A 20528-nucleotide genomic window follows, 5' to 3' on the forward strand; every position below is an offset into this window, starting at 1 on the left:
CATTCCTGCAGTTTAACTAATTGGTGTGTGTCCTCTGGCTTCATGGATAGATAAAGCTGGGTATCGTCTGCGTAACAACGAAAATTTAAGCAATGCTTTCTAATAATACTGCCTAAGGGAAGCATGTATAAAGTGAATAAAATTGGTCCTAGCACAGAACCTTGTGGAACTCCATAATTAACCTTAGTCTGTGAAGAAGACTCCCCATTTACATGAACAAATTGTAATCTATTAGATAAATATGATTCAAACCACCGCAGCGCAGTGCCTTTAATACCTATGGCATGCTCTAATCTCTGTAATAAAATTTTATGGTCAACAGTATCAAAAGCAGCACTGAGGTCTAACAGAACAAGCACAGAGATGAGTCCACTGTCTGAGGCCATAAGAAGATCATTTGTAACCTTCACTAATGCTGTTTCTGTACTATGATGAATTCTAAACCCTGACTGAAACTCTTCAAATAGACCATTCCTCTGCAGATAATTAGTTAGCTGTTTTACAACTACCCTTTCAAAAATTTTTGAGAGAAAAGGAAGGTTGGAGATTGGCCTATAATTAGCTAAGATAGCTGGGTCAAGTGATGGCTTTTTAAGTAATGGTTTAATTACTGCCACCTTAAAAGCCTGTGGTACATAGCCAACTAATAAAGATAGATTGATCATATTTAAGATCGAAGCATTAATTAATGGTAGGGCTTCCTTGAGCAGCCTGGTAGGAATGGGGTCTAATAGACATGTTGATGGTTTGGAGGAATTGACTAATGAAAATAACTCAGACAGAACAATCGGAGAGAAAGAGTCTAACCAAATACCAGCATTACTGAAAGCAGCCAAAGATAACGATATGTCTTTGGGATGGTTATGAGTAATTTTTTCTCTAATAGTTAAAATTTTATTAGCAAAGAAAGTCATGAAGTCATTACTAGTTAAAGTTAAAGGAATACTCAGCTCAATAGAGCTCTGACTCTTTGTCAGCCTGGCTACAGTGCTGAAAAGAAACCTGGGCTTGTTCTTATTTTCTAAAATTAGTGATGAGTAGTAAGATGTCCTAGCTTTACTGAGGGCTTTTTTTATAGAGCAACAGACTCTTTTTCCAGGCTAAGTGAAGATCTTCTAAATTAGTGAGACGCCATTTCCTCTCCAACTTACGGGTTATCTGCTTTAAGCTACGAGTTTGTGAGTTATACCATGGAGTCAGGCACTTCTGATTTAAGGCTCTTTTTTTCAGAGGAGCTACAGCATCCAAAGTTGTGCTCAATGAGGATGTAAAACTATTGACGAGATACTCTATCTCACTTACAGAGTTTAGGTAGCTACTCTGTACTGTGTTGGTATATGGCATTGGAGAACATAACAAAGAAGGAATCATATCCTTAAACCTAGTTACAGCACTTTCCGAAAGACTTCTACTGTAATGAAACTTATTCCCCACTGCTGGGTAGTCCATTAAACTAAATGTAAATGTTATGAAGAAATGATCAGACAGAAGTGGGTTTTCAGGGAATACTGTTAAGTCTCAATTTCCATACCATAAGTCAAAACAAGATCTAAAGTATGATTAAAGTGGTGGGTGGACTCATTTACATTTTGAGCAAAGCCAATTGAGTCTAATAATAGATTAAATGCAGTGTTCATGCTGTCATTCTCAGCATCTATGTGGATGTTAAAATCGCCCACTATAATTATCTTATCTGAGCTAAGCACTAAGTCAGACAAAAGGTCTGAAAATTCACAGAGAAACTCACAGTAACGACCAGGTGGACGATAGATAACAACAAATAAAACTGGTTTTTGGGACTTCCAATTTGGATGGACAAGACTAAGAGTCAAGCTTTCAAATGAATTAAAGCTCTGTCTGGGTTTTTGATTAATTAATAAGCTGGAGTGGTAGATTGTTGCTAATCCTCCCCCTCGGCCCGTGCTACGAGCATTTTGACAGTTAGTGTGACTTGGGGGTGTTGACTCATTTAAACTAACTAGGCAGAATAAATCAATATGTTGATCAATTATTATATCATTTACTAACAGGGACTTAGAAGAGAGAGACCTAATGTTTAATAGACCACATTTAACTGTTTTAGTCTGTGGTGCAGTTGAAGGTGCTATATTATTTTTTCTTTTTGAATTTTTATGCTTAAATAGATTTTTACTGGTTGTTGGTGATCTGGGAGCAGGCACCGTCTCTACGGGGATGGGGTATTGGGAGGATGGCAGGGGGAGAGAAGCTGCAGAGACGTGTGTAAGACTACAACTCTGCTTCCTGGTCCTAACCCTGGGTAGTCATGGTTTGGAGGATTTAATAAAATTGGCCAGATTTCTAGAAATGAGAGCTGCTCCATCCAAAGTGGGATGGATGCCGCCTCTCCTAACAAGAGCAGGTTTTCCCCAGAAGCTTTGCCAATTATCTATGAAGCCCACCTCATTTTTTGGACACCACTCAGACAGCCAGCAATTCAAGGAGAACATGTGACTAAACATGTCACTCCCGGTCCGATTGGGGAGGGGCCCAGAGAAAACTACAGAGTCCGACATTGTTTTTGCAAAGTTACACACCGATTCAATGTTAATTTTAGTGACCTCCGATTGGCGTAACCGGGTGTCTTACTGCCGACGTGAATTACAATCTTACCGAATTTACGCTTAGCCTTAGCCAGCAGTTTCAAATTTCCTTCAATGTCGCCTGCTCTGGCCCCCGGAAGACAATTGACTATGGTTGCTGGTGTCACTAACTTTGCATTTCTCAAAACAGAGTCGCCAATAACCAGAGTTTGTTCCTCGGCGGGTGTGTCGCCGAGTGGGGAAAAACGGTTAGAGATGTCAATGGGTTGGTGGTGTACAGGGGGCTTGTGTTTAGGACTACGCTTCCTCCTCACAGTCGGCCTGCTTTTCCGGCTGCTCGGGATCTGCTGGCGGACAGCTAATGACGGCTAAGCTACCTTGGTGCGCACCGACTACAGGGGCCTGGCTAGCTGTAGGATTTTCCAAGGTGCGGAGCCGAGTCTCCAGTTCGCCCAGCCTGGCCTCCAAAGCTACGAATAAGCTACACTTATTACAAGTACCATTACTGCTAAAGGAGGCCAAGGAATAACTAAACATTTCACACCCAGAGCAGAGAAGTGCGGGAGAGACAGGAGAAGCCCCCATGCTAAACTGGCTAAGAGCTAGTAGCTGCACTAAGCTAGCGGATTCCTAAAATCACACAAAGTGTGCTTTAGTTAAGGCACGTGAAGATTACACTGTGAAACAAATCGTTATCTAGTTATCTAGATCAATCTAACTACGCAGATTAAACAGCTAACAGATACAGCAAAACACCGCTGTGCTCCGGAACAGGAAGTGATACAATACCGCAGTGAGAGCCAACCACCAGTTGATAGATGTATTTTATAACTTAAAAATGGGACCAATGCTAATGCGTTAGCATGTCTATGGCGTTTTCAACATTAAAGCCTCAGCACGTTTGTGTTGATTTGTTTTCTGTATAATTAATGGCTCAGCGTTCATTGTCGTAAAAGAGTCAAATTGTAATCTTTTAAATGTATTTTTATTCATATATTATAGCAACAACAATTGTCTACATAATAAACAATAATAGTCAATAATAATAGACTAATAATGTTACAATACAATTTTAGAGAAAGAGACAATAAGAACCTAATGAAACAAAAGCACAACAGAAAAGATAAAACCATGTAACAATGAAAATAAATAAATACATATAGAAATAAATGTTTCCTGTGAACACCTAGTGAGTAGCCTACTCTCGTTTAGGTTTTGAAACCACAGTGTTTTTTTGTGATGTTTACAATTTTCAGTATTTTGACTAATACTACCAGTCATTTACAAGCCTAGATAAACTTTTATAAAAAAAAAAAAAAATCAGTCAGTTTTTGATTATTAACATTTACTTGTACTTTTACTTTCAATGCTTGAGTACATTTAGTTGTACATTACCAGACAATGAAAATCCGACGAGGGGGGCGGGACCACTCCTTCCACAAGGCATGCTCACAGGAGAATGACGTCACCGACAGGCGTGGAAAAACTCACGCATGCGCACGAGGGTTCAAGCATGTCTGACGTAAAAACATATGAATGAAATCCATATAGTTTTTGAAAAAAATAAAAAGGACCGTTACTTTATTGACAGACCTCGTAAGTGTGATTTTCCAGTACTTTATACAACACTGGTCCATCACCAGGAGTGACATATGTTTTCGGTTGTTGCCGTGTTGGAAGACAAAGCGATGACCCAGACCCAGTGTTGCTGCTGACTGCTTGAAGGTTTTTATTTCAAAATCTTCACATATCCTTCTTTCTTCATGATTACTTCCACCTTGAGGAGATTCCAAGTTACAGACACACTGAAGCATCCCTACAGTATAATATTCCCACTGCCGTGTGTTTCACTGTAAATCGTTAATTCTCTGATTATCATTAATATGGGGGTAGGGGTAAAGAATTGCTTATAACAGCAGTGCTACTTATGCTAGAATGTTCATATTTCATGTAGTATAGTAGGAATAACCAGTGAATAGATCTGTGTTGTTTGTTTTGAGGTATATACAGAGGGTACTTAAAAATCACAACTTAAAATAAAAATTTTGAAAAAAAAACCCCCACAAAAATAATTCTTGTTTTTAAGATAAATGGACAGGACCTTGTCATTTTAGGCAATGGATAATGAAAGCCAAGGTGCTTATTCACTAAATATATGTGTTTTGTTTATGTCTATAACCTTTTGAACCTCCCTGGACAACTGTTTCCAATGGTTACATGTTTATTATGCATTTCACCTTTTCTTGCTGCCGTACTGACCCCTTGATTATAAAGTGGCTGTTGTCATAATGCCTTGACAGCTTGTGCGAATGACAACAAGTGAAAATGTCATCCCAATAGACCCAGGAACAATGTAGTACCATCAGACTAAAGTTGCAGTGGAGGTGCAACCAACTCAGTAAATGAGGCCTTTTTTGGATTTGGCCCGCGGACTACTATTATTGAGAAAAGCTTGTGTGGAGAACTGTAGTGAATCTGTTCATGATGGCACAATAAAAGTCATTAACACCAGATCAGCAGAGATGACACTCTGCCATACCAGAAAGGCATGTGTTGTAAAAATCTATCTGAGGCCTTACAGCGCAGAGGAGCAGTCAGTGTGGTAGAAGCAGATTAGATCCTTTGGGCAGGATAACAAGTTAGGGACATTGAACAGAAAGTTCTGAACCGAATTTGGATGAGTAGTCCTAAGGGTAAGCTGTGATGAGTCTCTAAGATTCTGTGGGACTTCCAGATCCAGGTCGATAAACAGGTCCTGGCCAAAAACCAGACACTGGTGGTTGATGTGGAGCAGTACATGTACTTTAACAATGATGGATGATGTGTCAGCTTTGACTGGAGTGGCTGTTGTGAATCAAAGTGCAGTCCAGTGTATATTATATACCTTATTTTAAAAGACAGACACAGCATCATTATCCTTTATTATCCAGGATGTCTGTGTCATAACAGCATCACCATGGCAGCCTAAAAGGGAAGCTATATGCTACACAAAATGATGTCTCTGACATGGCAGTGAAAACAGCAATGTACGTGATTCATGAATGTTGGTGAAAGGAAAAACGCTTGTGAAAGGAGAGTGAACTCTGCGATGCCGAAAGAACGTAATTTCTTACTGTTGTTAAGCAACGCCACGTAGCTGTGTGTATTGAATCCATAGAAAGCACTTACATACATTACGTGGCATCTAATGAGAAAGTGATGTTTCATTTTAAAAAAGCAGTTCCACAGAAAAGGGCAGAGATTAATTGACGGCCATGTCTGTCTTTTGGTATGCCTGTGTTCATTGATGAGTTGAATGTTTTCAGTCTTCTCGCTTTCTTGTGGATCACGAGAAAAGCGGGCTTGATCGTTTGTTTTTAATCAATCCATCAACAGTTCTGAAATATGTATTTATGGTTGTCTGCCTGTGTGATGGCTGACCAGGGGTGCTCTGTAATGGGGTGCATGTACTGACACACCACACCACAAGTCCCTCCTGATGTAAACTATCTTTCCTTGCCTGCGAGAATTCAGCAAGCCCACATGGAAACTTCCTTCAACCTTCTTCCTCTGTCCTGTGAGCTCAAAGAATGCAGTCGGAACATCCTTCATGACAGCGGGTCGGATCGATTTCAGCCAAGGATGGAAGGTGCAGGCGACATATGTATGAGTCTGTAGCCTCTTTCACCTTCACTCCTTTCCTGTCCTTTATCCTTATCTGTGACAGATTTCATCTGAGCGTCACTTCTGAAAAAGACACTTGACTGACAGGTTTAGTCAAAGATGAGGTGTTTTTGCTTCCTGACAGCAGTGAAGCAGCAGAAGTTTGTGTTGATATAGGACATTTAGGGTGATGGGAGGGAAAGATGAATGAAGAATGATTAGAGTTTCATGATAGCTGTTTTAGGTTGTGTTTATTATTATTATTATTATTATTTTTTTTTTTACCAACATGTTAAAGTGTCTTTGGTTCTATCCCTGTTGATGGGAAATTAAATTACAGGTTATGAAATGGAGTAAATGATTAATCTTTTTTTAGCCTATGGAAATTACAACTATTAGCCTTTATATTTAGAGTTTTGTTTGTCAAAGCTGGACCACATTAGTGACATATCACCCACTCAGAGCTATTAAGCTGCCAGTGTGTTCTTACAAATAATAATGTGGGATTTTCATGTTTTTTCCCCATTCTGGTTTGTTTTGGGGTCTTTTGGAGAATGAGAGTTGGTAGGCTGTCTACGCCGCAGACCTGTCATTGGTTTCTTTTCATATAGAAAAATATGAAAGTAGAACTCAGCGAGAAGGGAAACCATTTTTAGCACTTAATCTTCAATTTTATTATTAATTAGGATGGATTACTCAATTTTTTTTTCACTTTATCTTGTGTTTTCAGGCTGAACCCAAAGAGTCGTGGCAGCATACCGACCAGGTATGGGCATTATTGCTCCAGAAAGCAGGCATGCTGGCTGCTCTTAACACTTTAAGGCCCGATTTACTAAGATCCCAGATAAGGAGTGTAAAATTGTGCAGGCAATCCAAACATTTGGAATGGTGATTGTTATGCAGTTAATTTCCTAATAATAACTGTACATGTGACAGTGAGTGGTAATGTGTATGTAAATGAAGATTTTGCATGTGTTAATGACCATAAGCACAAATTAAATTCAATCATCCACTTGCAGCAATGTGCAGTATAATACAAACACACACATTTTAACCCCAGTATTGTTTATTGAACATTTACCAAATCAAAAATGAACATGCCTTGAAAATATTTTGTCACATGAGGTGCACAGTGTTTTGTTCAAATTCATCACTACTTACAGTGTCTGTTTAAGGCCAGGATCATCAAATGTGCTTTCCCATGACAGGGTGCATTTGATTCATTGTTAATATATTCTCTTTACTATCATGTAATTGTAGAGAAGATGATATCGAAAGAGAATCATTTGCGTCTGTTTTATATGTAGGACATTGTTCATGGCTGCTGTTCGTGCTACCCACCTTCCTGGCCATAGACTGTAGTGATGACTGCTGTCAGTAGTTCTCATGTGTAGTTGTCTATATATGAGATACGAGGTCTGTCCAAAAAGTATCAGACCTTTTTATTTTTTTCAAAAACCATATGGATTTGAACATTGTGTGCTTGCATGAGCCAACCTTGAACCTTCATGCACATGCGTGATTTTTTTCACGCCCGTCGGTTGCATCATTCGCCTGTGAGCAGGCTTTGTGTGAGCACTGGTCCTCCCCTCTCGTTGGATTTTCATTGCGAGGTGGAACGATTTGGAGCTTTGCTGCATCAAATTTTTCCAGAAACTGTGAGAGACAGCCAGGTGGAAACCATTCAGAAGATTCAGACGGCTTTCGGTGACGATCCTATGGGCATCACACAGATTAAGGAGTGTTACAACCGGTTTAAAGACGGCGCACAATGGTGGAGGGTGCGCCGCGCTCCGAGCGGCCATCGACAGGCTGAAACGACCAGATAATTTCCAAAGTGAACGCTGTGTTGATCCGGGACGTCGTCTGACTACCAGAGAAACTGCAGAAGAGGTGGACATCAGCACTTTTTCGGCACATTCCACTGTTACAGGAGATTTTGTAATGAAAGACGTGCGGAAGTTGGAAGTCTCACAGGACATGTTGTGACATGTCCAGCTCTTACACAATTCCTCGGATACTCACTCGACTGAAAAGCCACCGAAAGCCGTTTGAATCTTCCGAATGGTTTCCACCTGGCTGTCTCTCACAGTTTCTGGAAAAATTTGATTCAGCGCTGCTCCAACCGTTCAGACATTTTCCTCGAAATGAAAATCCAATGAGGGGGGAGGACCAGTGCTCACTCAAAGCCTGCTCACAGGCGAATGATGCAACCGACAGGCGTGAAAAAACTCACGCATGCACACGAAGGTTTTTGAAAAAAATAAAAAGGTCTGATACTTTTTGGACAGACCTCGTATACTAGCATCCTGTACAGGGTGTACCTCACCTATTGCCCAACAGCTGCTGGTGTAGACTGCTACTCCCCCATTACTCTTAGTTGTAATAAGTGGGCATAGAAAATGAAAGAATGTTTAATTTATTTTAAAATAGGCCACTGTTTTCTGTTGTAAAAAAGGTTGTTGAGTGAAAATAAAGAAATGCTTACCTAAACACCTCATAGGGAATGACTTTGAATCACATTAATGCATGTCTGCATTGACCTTGCAGTATTGGCTCAGTTAGCACCAAGGTTTCAAACGTGCTAAATTACAGACACAACCTCAGCCCCTGATATTGCTTTATCTTTGATAGCTTATGTTGCATGTGCAGATCTCACCTATTTGTATATTCAATACCCACATTTCCTGCATTCACATGCCCACACTCCGAATTGCATATGCATGAAGGAAAGTGTTAAATGGACAGTATGTGCCATTTTATGGATTTGAAAGAGCTATTTCTCAGTGCACACTGTTAGTAAATCAGCATGCACATTTTTTGCAGGAAGTATTGTGTTTGCACGCATTTTTACACAATGAAACCTTTGGTAAATTGGCCCCTAATGTTCTGAAATGACACCTATGCATTTTTAAATTCTGCATAATTCTACTACTACTGTGGCTAACTGATTACATCTGGGTTTTTGTGTTTATCAGCACTACATCTCCTAGCCCCACCTCTCCTCGTTCTCCCTCATGGCCGATGTTCTCAGCCCCGTCCAGTCCGCAGCCGATCTCTTCTGCCTCGAGCGACTCCTCCTCTGTCAGGTTGGGAAACATCATTTATGTGGGGAGTCAATCACAGCTTGTGACAAACAACAGCAGTCTATAGGAATTTAGAATATTAGCTTTCACCTGTGTGTGCACGTGACAGTGAAGAAAGCAGAGCTTACCCCCCCAAATAAAGAAATAATACATTTCCTTTAGAAATTAATACATTTGTCGCATACTCATAAGAGAGGCACCCAAAATGTCTGATATCAACTAAATGCTTTTGCTGGATCATGTGTCAGATCAGCCCACACCTGTCCATAACTGGCTCAAGGTGAGCCATGCTCTGTGGGGAAGATCTGCACCTGGTGGTGACTTTGTGCCTGCGGTGTTGGTGAATTGAGGAGGATGAGGTGCTGCTATTTTTTTCTCCGTGCATGGATGATGTTGAAATTTGAGCTGCAGAAGAAGGGGGGCAGCAAACCAGCAGGCGTTTGGTGGCCCAGTTGTTGAGCCTCTACTGTCATGTTCTCTGTGAAGCGATGCAGTGGCAAAGCCAGATAGAACAGGGACAAACTCTGTAGGTGTCCATCTGAGGCACCCAGTAACAATTCTGAGTTTCGTTAAGCATAGTGTATAGCTTCTTCTTCTTAAATTCACTGCAATCTTAAACATCAAATAACAAAATAAAACAGCTTTTTTCATCAACTTTTGTAAAGCAGTTTCTAGAAAGTGATTCTCTTTCTGTGGTTTGACAGACTTCATGAGCTGTTTACTGTCTAATCTGAGGTGTTTAAGCCTATAATGCCTGACCCACGAAAAGTATGAATCAAATATGATACGTACAGCATTACATTTTTTTTTTCATTCAAATGGAAAACAGTTTTTCACAGCCCTGGCCTATAATGTAAAATTTCTCTCATTCTTGTGCAGTATTGCTGGGAGAAAGGCTCGAGCCCTTTATGCCTGCAAAGCAGAGCATGAGTCTGAGTTGTCCTTCATCGCTGGGACCATCTTTGAAAATGGTGAGTCACTCTCTGGATATGCCAACCGGAAGCAATTGTTTGATGCAGAAATAGTGTTGTTCTTTTTTTTCTTTTGTTTTTTTTTTTTTTGTCCAAGCATCACCAAAGCTGTTTTTGTGGTGTTGTTGTTGTTGTTTTTCCTTGGCACAAAAAATGTTTGGGCAGCCTAAACCAGGTGGAGTTGAAATTTACAGGGTTGGTAGATGTCAGAAAATACTCGGCATATACAAAAAATGGCCAGTGAAAATGCTAGGTGGCACTATAATTAATAAAAATGTGTTAACACTAATAACTTTTGATGCATGGGGTCAACTAAAGGAAAACTTTATACCATTGGGATCACTGAAGTGAGCCCATTTTAACAGTGCAGGTCTTGCGCATTTGCACTTGAAAATGTTTTTTTGCAATAATGCAAAATATACGAAATTGGCCTGAACGAATTTGTCTCGGGATTTTTGACATAGAAAATCCAGATTGGTGTCAAAACATTCTCTGGTTCATGAGTCTCTAACTGGATCTAAAACCTTAAAATTTGTTTCTCTGTTTGCAATTTTCATGGCTTTGAGTTTGACCATGTATGATGCTCTTTACTATATGATGCATTTTCTCATTAATGGGATCACTGAACTGCATGACATTGGGCAGGTTTATGCATGGCCTTTGTTACAGTTGCAGTGCCAAATATGGTGGAACTGCACCATTAGATGGTGTTGTAATGCATGTTTTCCTTGAATTTCAAGGTACAAATTGATTAAAATTTCATGTAGATTTTCCCTGAGAGTCCTACAAGTTGCTATTTTACTGTCAGACCAAAGATGATGATAAATCACCTCTTAAAAAATATTTCTTATGTTTAAATTAATTTTAGAACAGCCAAAACAACTCAAAATGCGCTCTCATTAATGGATGGACCAAAGGCTGCTACATTTGCCAACTTCAACCAGAATACTGTTTATGGTGTGTACAGCACAGTGCAAACTGTATATATATATATATATATATATATATATATATATATATATATATATATATATATATATATATATATGAGGTCTGTTAGAAAAGTATCGGACCTTTTTATTTTTTGCAAAAACCTGATGGATTTGAATCACGTGTGCTTTCATGAGCAAACCTTGAACCTTCGTGCGCATGTGTGAACTTTTTCACGCCTGTCGATTGCGCCATTTCCTGGTAAGCAGCCTTTGTGTGGGACGTGTGCTGTGCGCTTTGCGGATTTTCATTTCAAGGAAAAAGACAGAACGACTGGAGCAGCGCCACATCAAATTTTGCCAGAAACTGGCGACAGCCAGGTGGAAACCATTCGATTGATTCAGACGGCTTTCGGTGACGATCCTATGGGCATCACACAGATTAAGGAGCGGTTCAACTGGTTTAAAGATGTCTGCACAACAGTGGAGAGCGAGCCACGCTCCGGTCAGCCATCAACATGCTGAAATGACCAGATCATTTCCAAAGTGAATGCTGTGGTGATGCGGGACCGTCATGTGACTATCCGAGAAATTGCGGAAGATGTGGACATCAGCACTTTTTCGGTACATTCCACTGTGACAGAAGATTTGGCCATGAAAAGAGTGGCTGTGAAATTCATGCTGCTTCTGACGGCGGAGCAAAAGCGCCTTTGTGTTGAAGTCTCACAGGACATGCTGTGACATGCCCACCTCTTCCACAATTTCTTGGATAGTCACACGACTGAAAAGTCACTGAAAGCCATCTGAATCTTCCGAATGGTTTCCACCTGGCTGTCGCCCAATTTCTGGCAAAATTTGATGCGGCGCTGCTCCAGTCGTTCCGTCTTTTTCCTTGAAATGAAAATCCGCCGAGCGCGCTGCACATGTCCTCACACAAAGGTTGCTTACCAGAATATGATGCAATCGACAGGCGTGAAAAAGTTCACGCATGTGCACGAAGGTTCAAGGTTTGCTCATGCAAGCACACGTGATTCAAATCCATCAGGTTTTTGCAAAAAATAAAAAGGTCCGATACTTTTCTAACAGACCTCATGTATATATATATATATATATATATATATATATATATATATACATGCTAGGTGACACTATAAATAATAAAAGCATTTAAAATCATCAGTCACACATTGCAAATCTTTATACTCTTGCAATTGGTGGATTAAGCTCTTTCCAATGGTATAGGCCATGCCTCTTTGTGCCAAGACAGGTTTTTGGCAGTTCGTAAAATATGCAAAATACAGACCGGAAACCTTGATTTTTTTTTTTTTTTTTTACTTTGTTTTCAAGTTTCGTTATTTTCATTTTGACCATATGTGATGCTACTTAATTAATGATGGGTTTTCTCATTAATGGAATTACCAAATGGCATGACATTTACCAGGTTGGTAGAATACAGAAGAACCTAGCCACATACAGAAAATACCTCACAAAAACCGCTAGATGGCGCTATAAATAATAAATATGTTTTGACACAAACAACTTCTAATAACTTGTGATGCATCAGCCACACATAGCAAACCTTCATACTGTTGCATTCAGTGGGGGCTCTTTCCATGGGTATAGACCACGCCCATTATACTTTTTCACAAAATTTCAAAATATGCAAAATAGCCCTAATGTGAACCTGTATCTGGATTTTTCAGACAGAAAGGCAAGATTGTCAAAATGTTCTCTGCTTCATGACTCAGAAAAATTGGACCGGAAACATTCAAATATTTTGCTCTGTTTTTAAGTTGTTTTTTTTTGTTTGTTTTTTTTTGCTTTAAGTTGGACATTGGGCACAACTATTTAATTTATGATGGGTTTTGTCATGAAGGGGATAACTAAAAGGCATGAAATTTGGCAGGTGTATAGACAGCCTTCCTTAGATTCACTGTGCTAAATTTGGTGGAACTGTGCACTAGATGGCAATGCAATGCATATATTTATGAATTTCAGAGCACTAACATGCTCCAAAATTCATGTTGAGCTTGCCTGAGACTTACAAGGCTTATCTGTGGTCCCTGCTTGGGGCAGGCCTGGATCCGTGGTGCGGGTAGGTGGTGCTTCCATCCTTAATGTTTGCTTGCAAATCCAGTATTTAAATTTTGATTAAGAATGATCAGTTTTGCTTCTCCATTACCGTGATATTTCAAATGCACGGTAATTTTTGCAGTTTTATTAAAACTTTTAAATCAGTACTGCAGTGAGTGCATATGGTCACATTTAAATTGTGATAAGTCAACTCTAACTTAGTGTTAAATTAAGTTAATCATCACCTGCAGTTAATTTAATCCAGTGGTAGGAACATCTTACCTCAAAATTAGCTATAATAACCACTAATTCGCTAACTGAAAAGTTAATGGTGAATGGTGATAATACTAAACCGAAAAACTGCTAAAGCATTTCACTGCCGCTAGCTGCTAACTTTTATTATATTTATTTAACTTTGTATTATTTGTTGTTTGCTCTAAACCCCTGAAAACAGATCTAAAGAGCTAAAATTGTTATATGTTGAAATGTAAACATATGGGTTCACAAAAAGGTTTAGCATGTTCTAATGCACATAGATAAATAGAACAAATTAAACAGTAGTCTAATTAGGGTTAGCATTAGGGTTGGGTATCGAGAACCGTTTTTTTTTTTCCGGTATCATTAAGAAATTATTTGATCCACTGACATCAATAGCCTTTTTGCTTAACAATTCCCTTATCCGTCCTTCAGAGCGGCCGTTGTTTTTGAGGGTGTTTGTCGGGAAAATGATCATTTCTCTACATTGATTACAGACCATTCAGCGGGTCTGTAATCAACCGCTTCTGCAGCGCGACTCCGATTTGAAGCTTGAACCAATGAAGCAGTACTTCAATCCGCTGCTTTGTTAGTTCTTTGATTCGCTGCTCTTCAGAACCAGCAACTTCGCTTCTTAACCCCTGTTAAAGCCATTAAATATGTCAATCATGAGTCATTTTTGTGCAGATTAAAGTCGCTAGCTGGGAGTCTTGTCCTGTTGCAGTCTAGAAACGAGAATCGTCCTCCGTCCCGTTGGCACAGCTCCACACACTGCTCCGCTCTCTGCCAAGACAGAATTAATAACTTCAAATCGAATCGGCGCTTTAAATAAAATGACACCTCTTTCCAAACGTTGTAACACAGACAATAAACTACAATTGACCAAAATGTTTTTTCTTTCCTCCCAAAATGAGACGTCATGCTTATTTTATGAATTAAATTGATGCTGACGTGAAGTGCAGCCAGCTGCAAGAGCTCAGCTCAGAGCATTGGAGTGACATTCATGCCAGTAATGTCTGAAAGGAAATTTCTTTTGACAAAAACTACAGATTTTATTTCTATTTATGTCCAGAGTTTAAGGATCCAGTGACCAATTTCATATAAATTTACTTTAAGACTCAATAAAATGTTGTTGACATAGAAATCCTGTAATGCCTACTTTTAGTACAGAGAAAATTCACAAGAGGTACACAAGGTCTGTTAAGGGAATTGATAAGGAATTGGATCGATAAGCGGAATCGATAATGGTATCGATATTGATAAAATCTTATCAATACCCATCCCTAGTCTGCATTAAACATAGAGTTTATTCACAGTACAAAAACTACCCAGCAAAGCAGAAATATTAAGAAATAAAATTGCACTCTTATTTTGACCTCATGCTCCACAGTCTCTTCAAATTGATGTTTGTTGCCTTCATGCAAGGTGTCAAATTAGCTTAATGGGTTTGTGTGTGAGCACAAACAGGAACAAATACGTATGATTTTAGGTTTTACAAACACTTAAAGTCAGCGGAACTAAATTTAGTGGAAGCTAATTGATCAATCAATCAATCAATCAATTTTTTTATATAGCGCCAAATCACAACAAACAGTTGCCCCAAGGCGCTTTATATTGTAAGGCAAGGCCATACAATAATTATGTAAAACCCCAACGGTCAAAACGACCCCCTGTGAGCAAGCACTTGGCTACAGTGGGAAGGAAAAACTCCCTTTTAACAGGAAGAAACCTCCAGCAGAACCAGGCTCAGGGAGGGGCAGTCTTCTGCTGGGACTGGTTGGGGCTGAGGGAGAGAACCAGGAAAAAAGACATGCTGTGGAGGGGAGCAGAGATCGATCACTAATGATTAAATGCAGAGTGGTGCATACAGAGCAAAAAGAGAAAGAAACAGTGCATCATGGGAACCCCCCAGCAGTCTACGTCTATAGCAGCATAACTAAGGGATGGTTCAGGGTCACCTGATCCAGCCCTAACTATAAGCTTTAGCAAAAAGGAAAGTTTTAAGCCTAATCTTAAAAGTAGAGAGGGTGTCTGTTTCCCTGATCTGAATTGGGAGCTGGTTCCACAGGAGAGGAGCCTGAAAGCTGAAGGCTCTGCCTCCCATTCTACTCTTACAAACCCTAGGAACTACAAGTAAGCCTGCAGTCTGAGAGCGAAGCGCTCTATTGGGGTGATATGGTACTACGAGGTCCCTAAGATAAGATGGGACCTGATTATTCAAAACCTTATAAGTAAGAAGAAGAATTTTAAATTCTATTCTAGAATTAACAGGAAGCCAATGAAGAGAGGCCAATATGGGTGAGATATGCTCTCTCCTTCTAGTCCCCGTCAGTACTCTAGCTGCAGCATTTTGAATTAACTGAAGGCTTTTTAGGGAACTTTTAGGACAACCTGATAATAATGAATTACAATAGTCCAGCCTAGAGGAAATAAATGCATGAATTAGTTTTTCAGCATCACTCTGAGACAAGACCTTTCTGATTTTAGAGATATTGCGTAAATGCAAAAAAGCAGTCCTACATATTTGTTTAATATGCGCTTTGAATGACATATCCTGATCAAAAATGACTCCAAGATTTCTCACAGTATTAATCCACTATCCACTATCCACTAATCCAGTATCCACCAATCATTTTCAAATTGGCTGAAAAGTTAATCCACTAATAAAAAATTTAGCTTTGCTATTTAGCTGTTAGCTAGTCAACTGAACTGTGCACTTCACTGATTGAGCTGATTTAACCCTGTTTTGAAAGGGACCTTATTCACTCAGTGCACACATTAACACTATAAAATTTATTTCAGAAAGAAATATTTGTTGGGTTTTGGGGTTTCATGTTTCTCCAAACAGTCACAGTTCTGTTTGTACGGTTCACAGCAAATGCATTTTCAGGTCTCTGGGAAACATCATGAACAGTAAAACTGTTTGACAAACATTTTGGTGATAGCAGAGGGGTTTCCACATGCACACAAAGGTGCAGACATAAATTTACATAATGTATTTTTGAGTATCTAAGTCGCACGGGAGTATAAGTTGCACTTTTTTCTGTATTATCAGCTCTTTAATTTTTGAATTTTGTGCACTGCTGTTTTCATTATTAGCATTTATTATTTTATTATTACAGATTATTTGTTTAGTGCATTGATCCTTGGGGAGGTCCTGTATAATTAGTCATTATCATTCACTCATCTTCAATGCTTATACGGGATCAGGTCATGAGTAAATATTCATTATAATTACTGTTATTGCAAAATGAATGTGTGATGTTTTTTGGTATCAGAGTGTAAGTTGCAGGGTTTCATACACCAAGATACTGCCTCTTTAATCTTGTGACCTTTTTTAGCTTGCTGTGAAGGTTTATAATATCACCCCTTTAAGGTCATGTGCACATGAGTAGAATGGAGTGTGTATTATACTGTAAAAATCAGAATACTCCTTAAACACCATCCCTGTAACTGCAGGCGTGGGCATACCATTTGTATGCATTTCCACACATACCACAGTATTTTTTCTTTGAGTGTGCTAAGACTCTGACTAATATGGGTCACTCCAGTGAGTGTGGCTGAGAGGCACCGCTGACGAAACAACAGCCTGCCCATTCCTGCTAAAATTCACCACATCCAACTGATGAGCAAAAGTACGAGAAGTCTCTTCAAATAAGCAGAAAGATAAGGACAAGAACAAAGTGAAAACATTGTTTCCAGTTTCCTCTCAAGAATCTAACCATATACAGTCTCAGGAACCTCTTGAGTCTAATTTCAGCTTCTCCACTCATATGGTCTGCAAATTCGAAGCCATATTTAATCAGCCTCCCAATTTCATTCTCTACATCAGTTCCCTTTAATGAAGTCCACACAGGAATAAATTTAAGGATAATAAAACTACTTTTACAGTGGTTGTGAAGCGTCACTCGGTCAGACAGGGTCAAAGTCTAGATGACAATATGTGAATTTACAATTTATTATCTCACCAGTGGATAAAAGCCACAGTTTGTTTGCTCACCATCTACAGTTTTGTACAGTCCTCATCATCCATCTCATAACCACAAACATGAAAGCTATGTTCACTGAACCAAGTTTTTGGGGGCAAAAAAAGAAATGCTTGACTTCAACCTTGTCCTTTAACTTTGATTTATTTTTTTCCCATATAGCCGTCCATTTGAGCTACAATATCCAAACCAAAGCAAAAACAAGCAGAAATATACGAGGTCTGTTAGAAAGTATCCAACCTTTTTATTTTTTTCAAAAACCATATAGATTGAATCACATGTGATCAGTGGTGTCAAAAGTACACACATTTGTTACTTAAGTAGAAGTATAGATACTGCAGTTAAAACACTCTGGTAAAAGTTGAAGTATCAACTTGACCTCTTTACTCAAGTAAAAGTGAAAAAGTATGTGCTCCAAAACCTACTTAAAGTACAAAAGTATAAAGTAACCTTTAAAAAAAAAAAAAAAAAAAAAAAAGGTAGATGCCACTATATGAATTGCAAGCTTAATTTAAAAACTGATTCGTTCTACATGTGGCCCAAGACCCCAAAACCCAAAATTACCCCCCAACACCACCTGCACCGAAAATGTTTCAATTCTAGAAGCTCTGAAATGCAATCTGGGACTATTCCAGACAATAAACTGCAGTGAGTGCAGCATCCATTTAGTGAAGGAAAAAAAAAAAACACACACTTTTCTTGTTCAAATTCATTCCAGTAGTATTCTGCTCTTACTAGGATGCAGCAGTTTTCTAGTTTGGCAGATAGTTCTGGAGTAAATCAGTGAAGAAATTAACACATTGAAAATATGGTTTGACCGAAACAAACTGTCATTAAATAAGAGAGGGATGAAATGGAGGTGTAAGAGTCACTAGGTGTTCACAGGAACATTTTCTGTATGTATTTATTTATTTATGTATGATCATTGTTAGTTGCTTTTATATTTTCTGTTGTGTTTCTATTCAGGTTCTTTTTGCTTCTTTCTCTAAAATTGTATATAATAATCATTAGATTATTAATATATAAACAAAAATAAATTTAAGAAATATTACAATGTGAAAACAAATGCACCCGAACGTGATGAGAGCTGCAATAGCTTAATGCTAACTTTTAACATTGAAAATGCCATAGACATGCTAACGCGTTAGCATCGCTCCCCTTTTTAAGTTATAAAATACATCTATCAACTGTTTCAGAAGACCATAACAGGTCGGTTTAACATAGAAAAGGTAAATAATACTCACAGAAGTATGCTCTTTAGGGTTTTAGCGGGAGGAAATTAAGCAAAAGAAAGAAAGAATAAACAAATAGGTCGAAGCATTGCTTCAATCTGCGAACCACTGCTTCGATTGGTTCACGGTTCAAAGCAAAGCCGCGCTGCAGAAAAAGTTGATTACAGGCACACATGACGTGAAATATATATATAAACATTAAACTGAAGCCAAGAGTAACGAGGCTGTTTGTTTTAAAAATGTAAGGAATAGAAAGTACAGATACTTGTGTGAAAATGTATGAGTAGAAGTCAGAAGTAGGCAGTAACAATAAGTAAAGGAGTAAAGTATAGATACCTACAAAAGTGTACTTAAGTACAGTAATGAAGTATTTGTACTTCATTACTTGACACCTCTGCGTGTGATTGCATCAGCCAAGCTTGAACCTTCGTGCGCATGCGTGGGTTTTTTCACGCCGTCGGTTGCGTCTTTCCGCCTGTGAGCAGGCTTTGTGTGAGCAGTGGTCCACCCCTCTCATCGGATTTTTATTGCGAATAAATGTCTGAACGATTTTGAGCTTTTCAGGGATGATTTTATGGGGATTACACAGATTAAGGAGTGCTCCAGCCGGTTTAAAGACTGCCCACAGCTGCTGAGAGCACGCCGCGATCCGAGCGCCGATCGACTGGCTGAATCAACCAGATCATTTCCACCAGTGAAGGCTTTGTTGATCCGGGACGTCGTCTGACTACACAAAAATGGCAGGAGACGTGGACATCAGTACTTTTTCGGCACATTCCAATGTTACAGGAGTTTTTTCATGGAAAGAGAAGCGGAGGGATGCGCCACAGAGCCGTTCATGGCGCGGGCACAAAACCACCTCCGTGTTGGTCTCACAGGACGGCTTTGAGATGGATTTCAGACGGCTTTCGGTGGTTTTTTCAGTCGTGTGACTATCCAGAAATTGTGGATGAGCCTGGACATGCCAGAACATGTCCTGTGAGGCTTTATCACGGCGTTGGTTTGCGCCATGCGGCACCGCCCGCGACGTGCGGAATTCCTTTGCACGTCTGTCTCAGTGAACGTCTTCCGCAATTCCTGTGCTAGTCAGACGACATCCCGGATAAAACACAGCGTTCCAGTTTGAACTGAATGGCACATTCCACTGTTACAGGAGTTTTTTGTCATGGAAAGAGGAGCGGAGGAATTCCGTGCGTCGCGTCCATGAAACGGCTCCGTGGCGCATCCCTCCACTTCTCTTTCCATGAAAAAAACTCCTGTAACAGTGGAATGTGCCAAAAAACTACTGATGTCCACGTCTCCTGCCATTTTTGTGTAAGTCAGACAACGTTCCAGATCAACAAAGCCTTCACATTGGAAATGATCTGGTTGATTCAGCCTGTCGATCGGCGCTCGGAGCGCGGCGCGCTCTCAGCAGCTGTGGGCGGTCTTTAAACCGGCTGGAGCACTCCTTAATCTGTGTAATCCCCATAAAATCGTCCCTGAAAGCCATCTGAATTTTTACGAACATGTCACCTGGAGGTCTCTCACAGTTTCTGGAAAAAATTGATGCAGCAAAGCTCCAAATCGTTCAGACATTTGTTCGCAATAAAAATCCGACGAGAGGGGTGGACCACTGCTCACACAAAGCCTGCTCACAGGCGAATGACGCAACTGACAGGCATGAAAAACTCACGCATGTGCACGAAGGTTCAAGCTTGGCTGATGCAAGCACACATGGTTCAAATCCATATGGTTTTTTTTTTGAAAAAAATAAAAAGGTTGGATACTTTTCTAACAGACCTCGTATATGC

At 39.6% G+C, this 20528-nt stretch overlaps 1 protein-coding gene across 2 annotated transcripts in view; it reads left to right on the forward strand.

Moving 5' to 3' along the window:
* LOC117517120 (rho GTPase-activating protein 26-like) overlaps nt 1–20528 on the forward strand; it is a 397059-nt gene that overhangs the window by 328489 nt on the left and 48042 nt on the right. The window contains exons 21-23 of one of the 2 annotated variants that reach the window (XM_034178045.1): nt 6934–6969; nt 9182–9292; nt 10169–10260. In XM_034178045.1, coding sequence (XP_034033936.1) covers nt 6934–6969; nt 9182–9292; nt 10169–10260 — 239 coding nt within the window. The remainder of the gene's footprint in view (nt 1–6933; nt 6970–9181; nt 9293–10168; nt 10261–20528) is intronic. The other variant, XM_034178046.1, reaches the window with a different exon arrangement.

Source organism: Thalassophryne amazonica, chromosome 9 (assembly GCF_902500255.1).
Source record: "Thalassophryne amazonica chromosome 9, fThaAma1.1, whole genome shotgun sequence".
NCBI lineage: Eukaryota > Metazoa > Chordata > Actinopteri > Batrachoidiformes > Batrachoididae > Thalassophryne > Thalassophryne amazonica.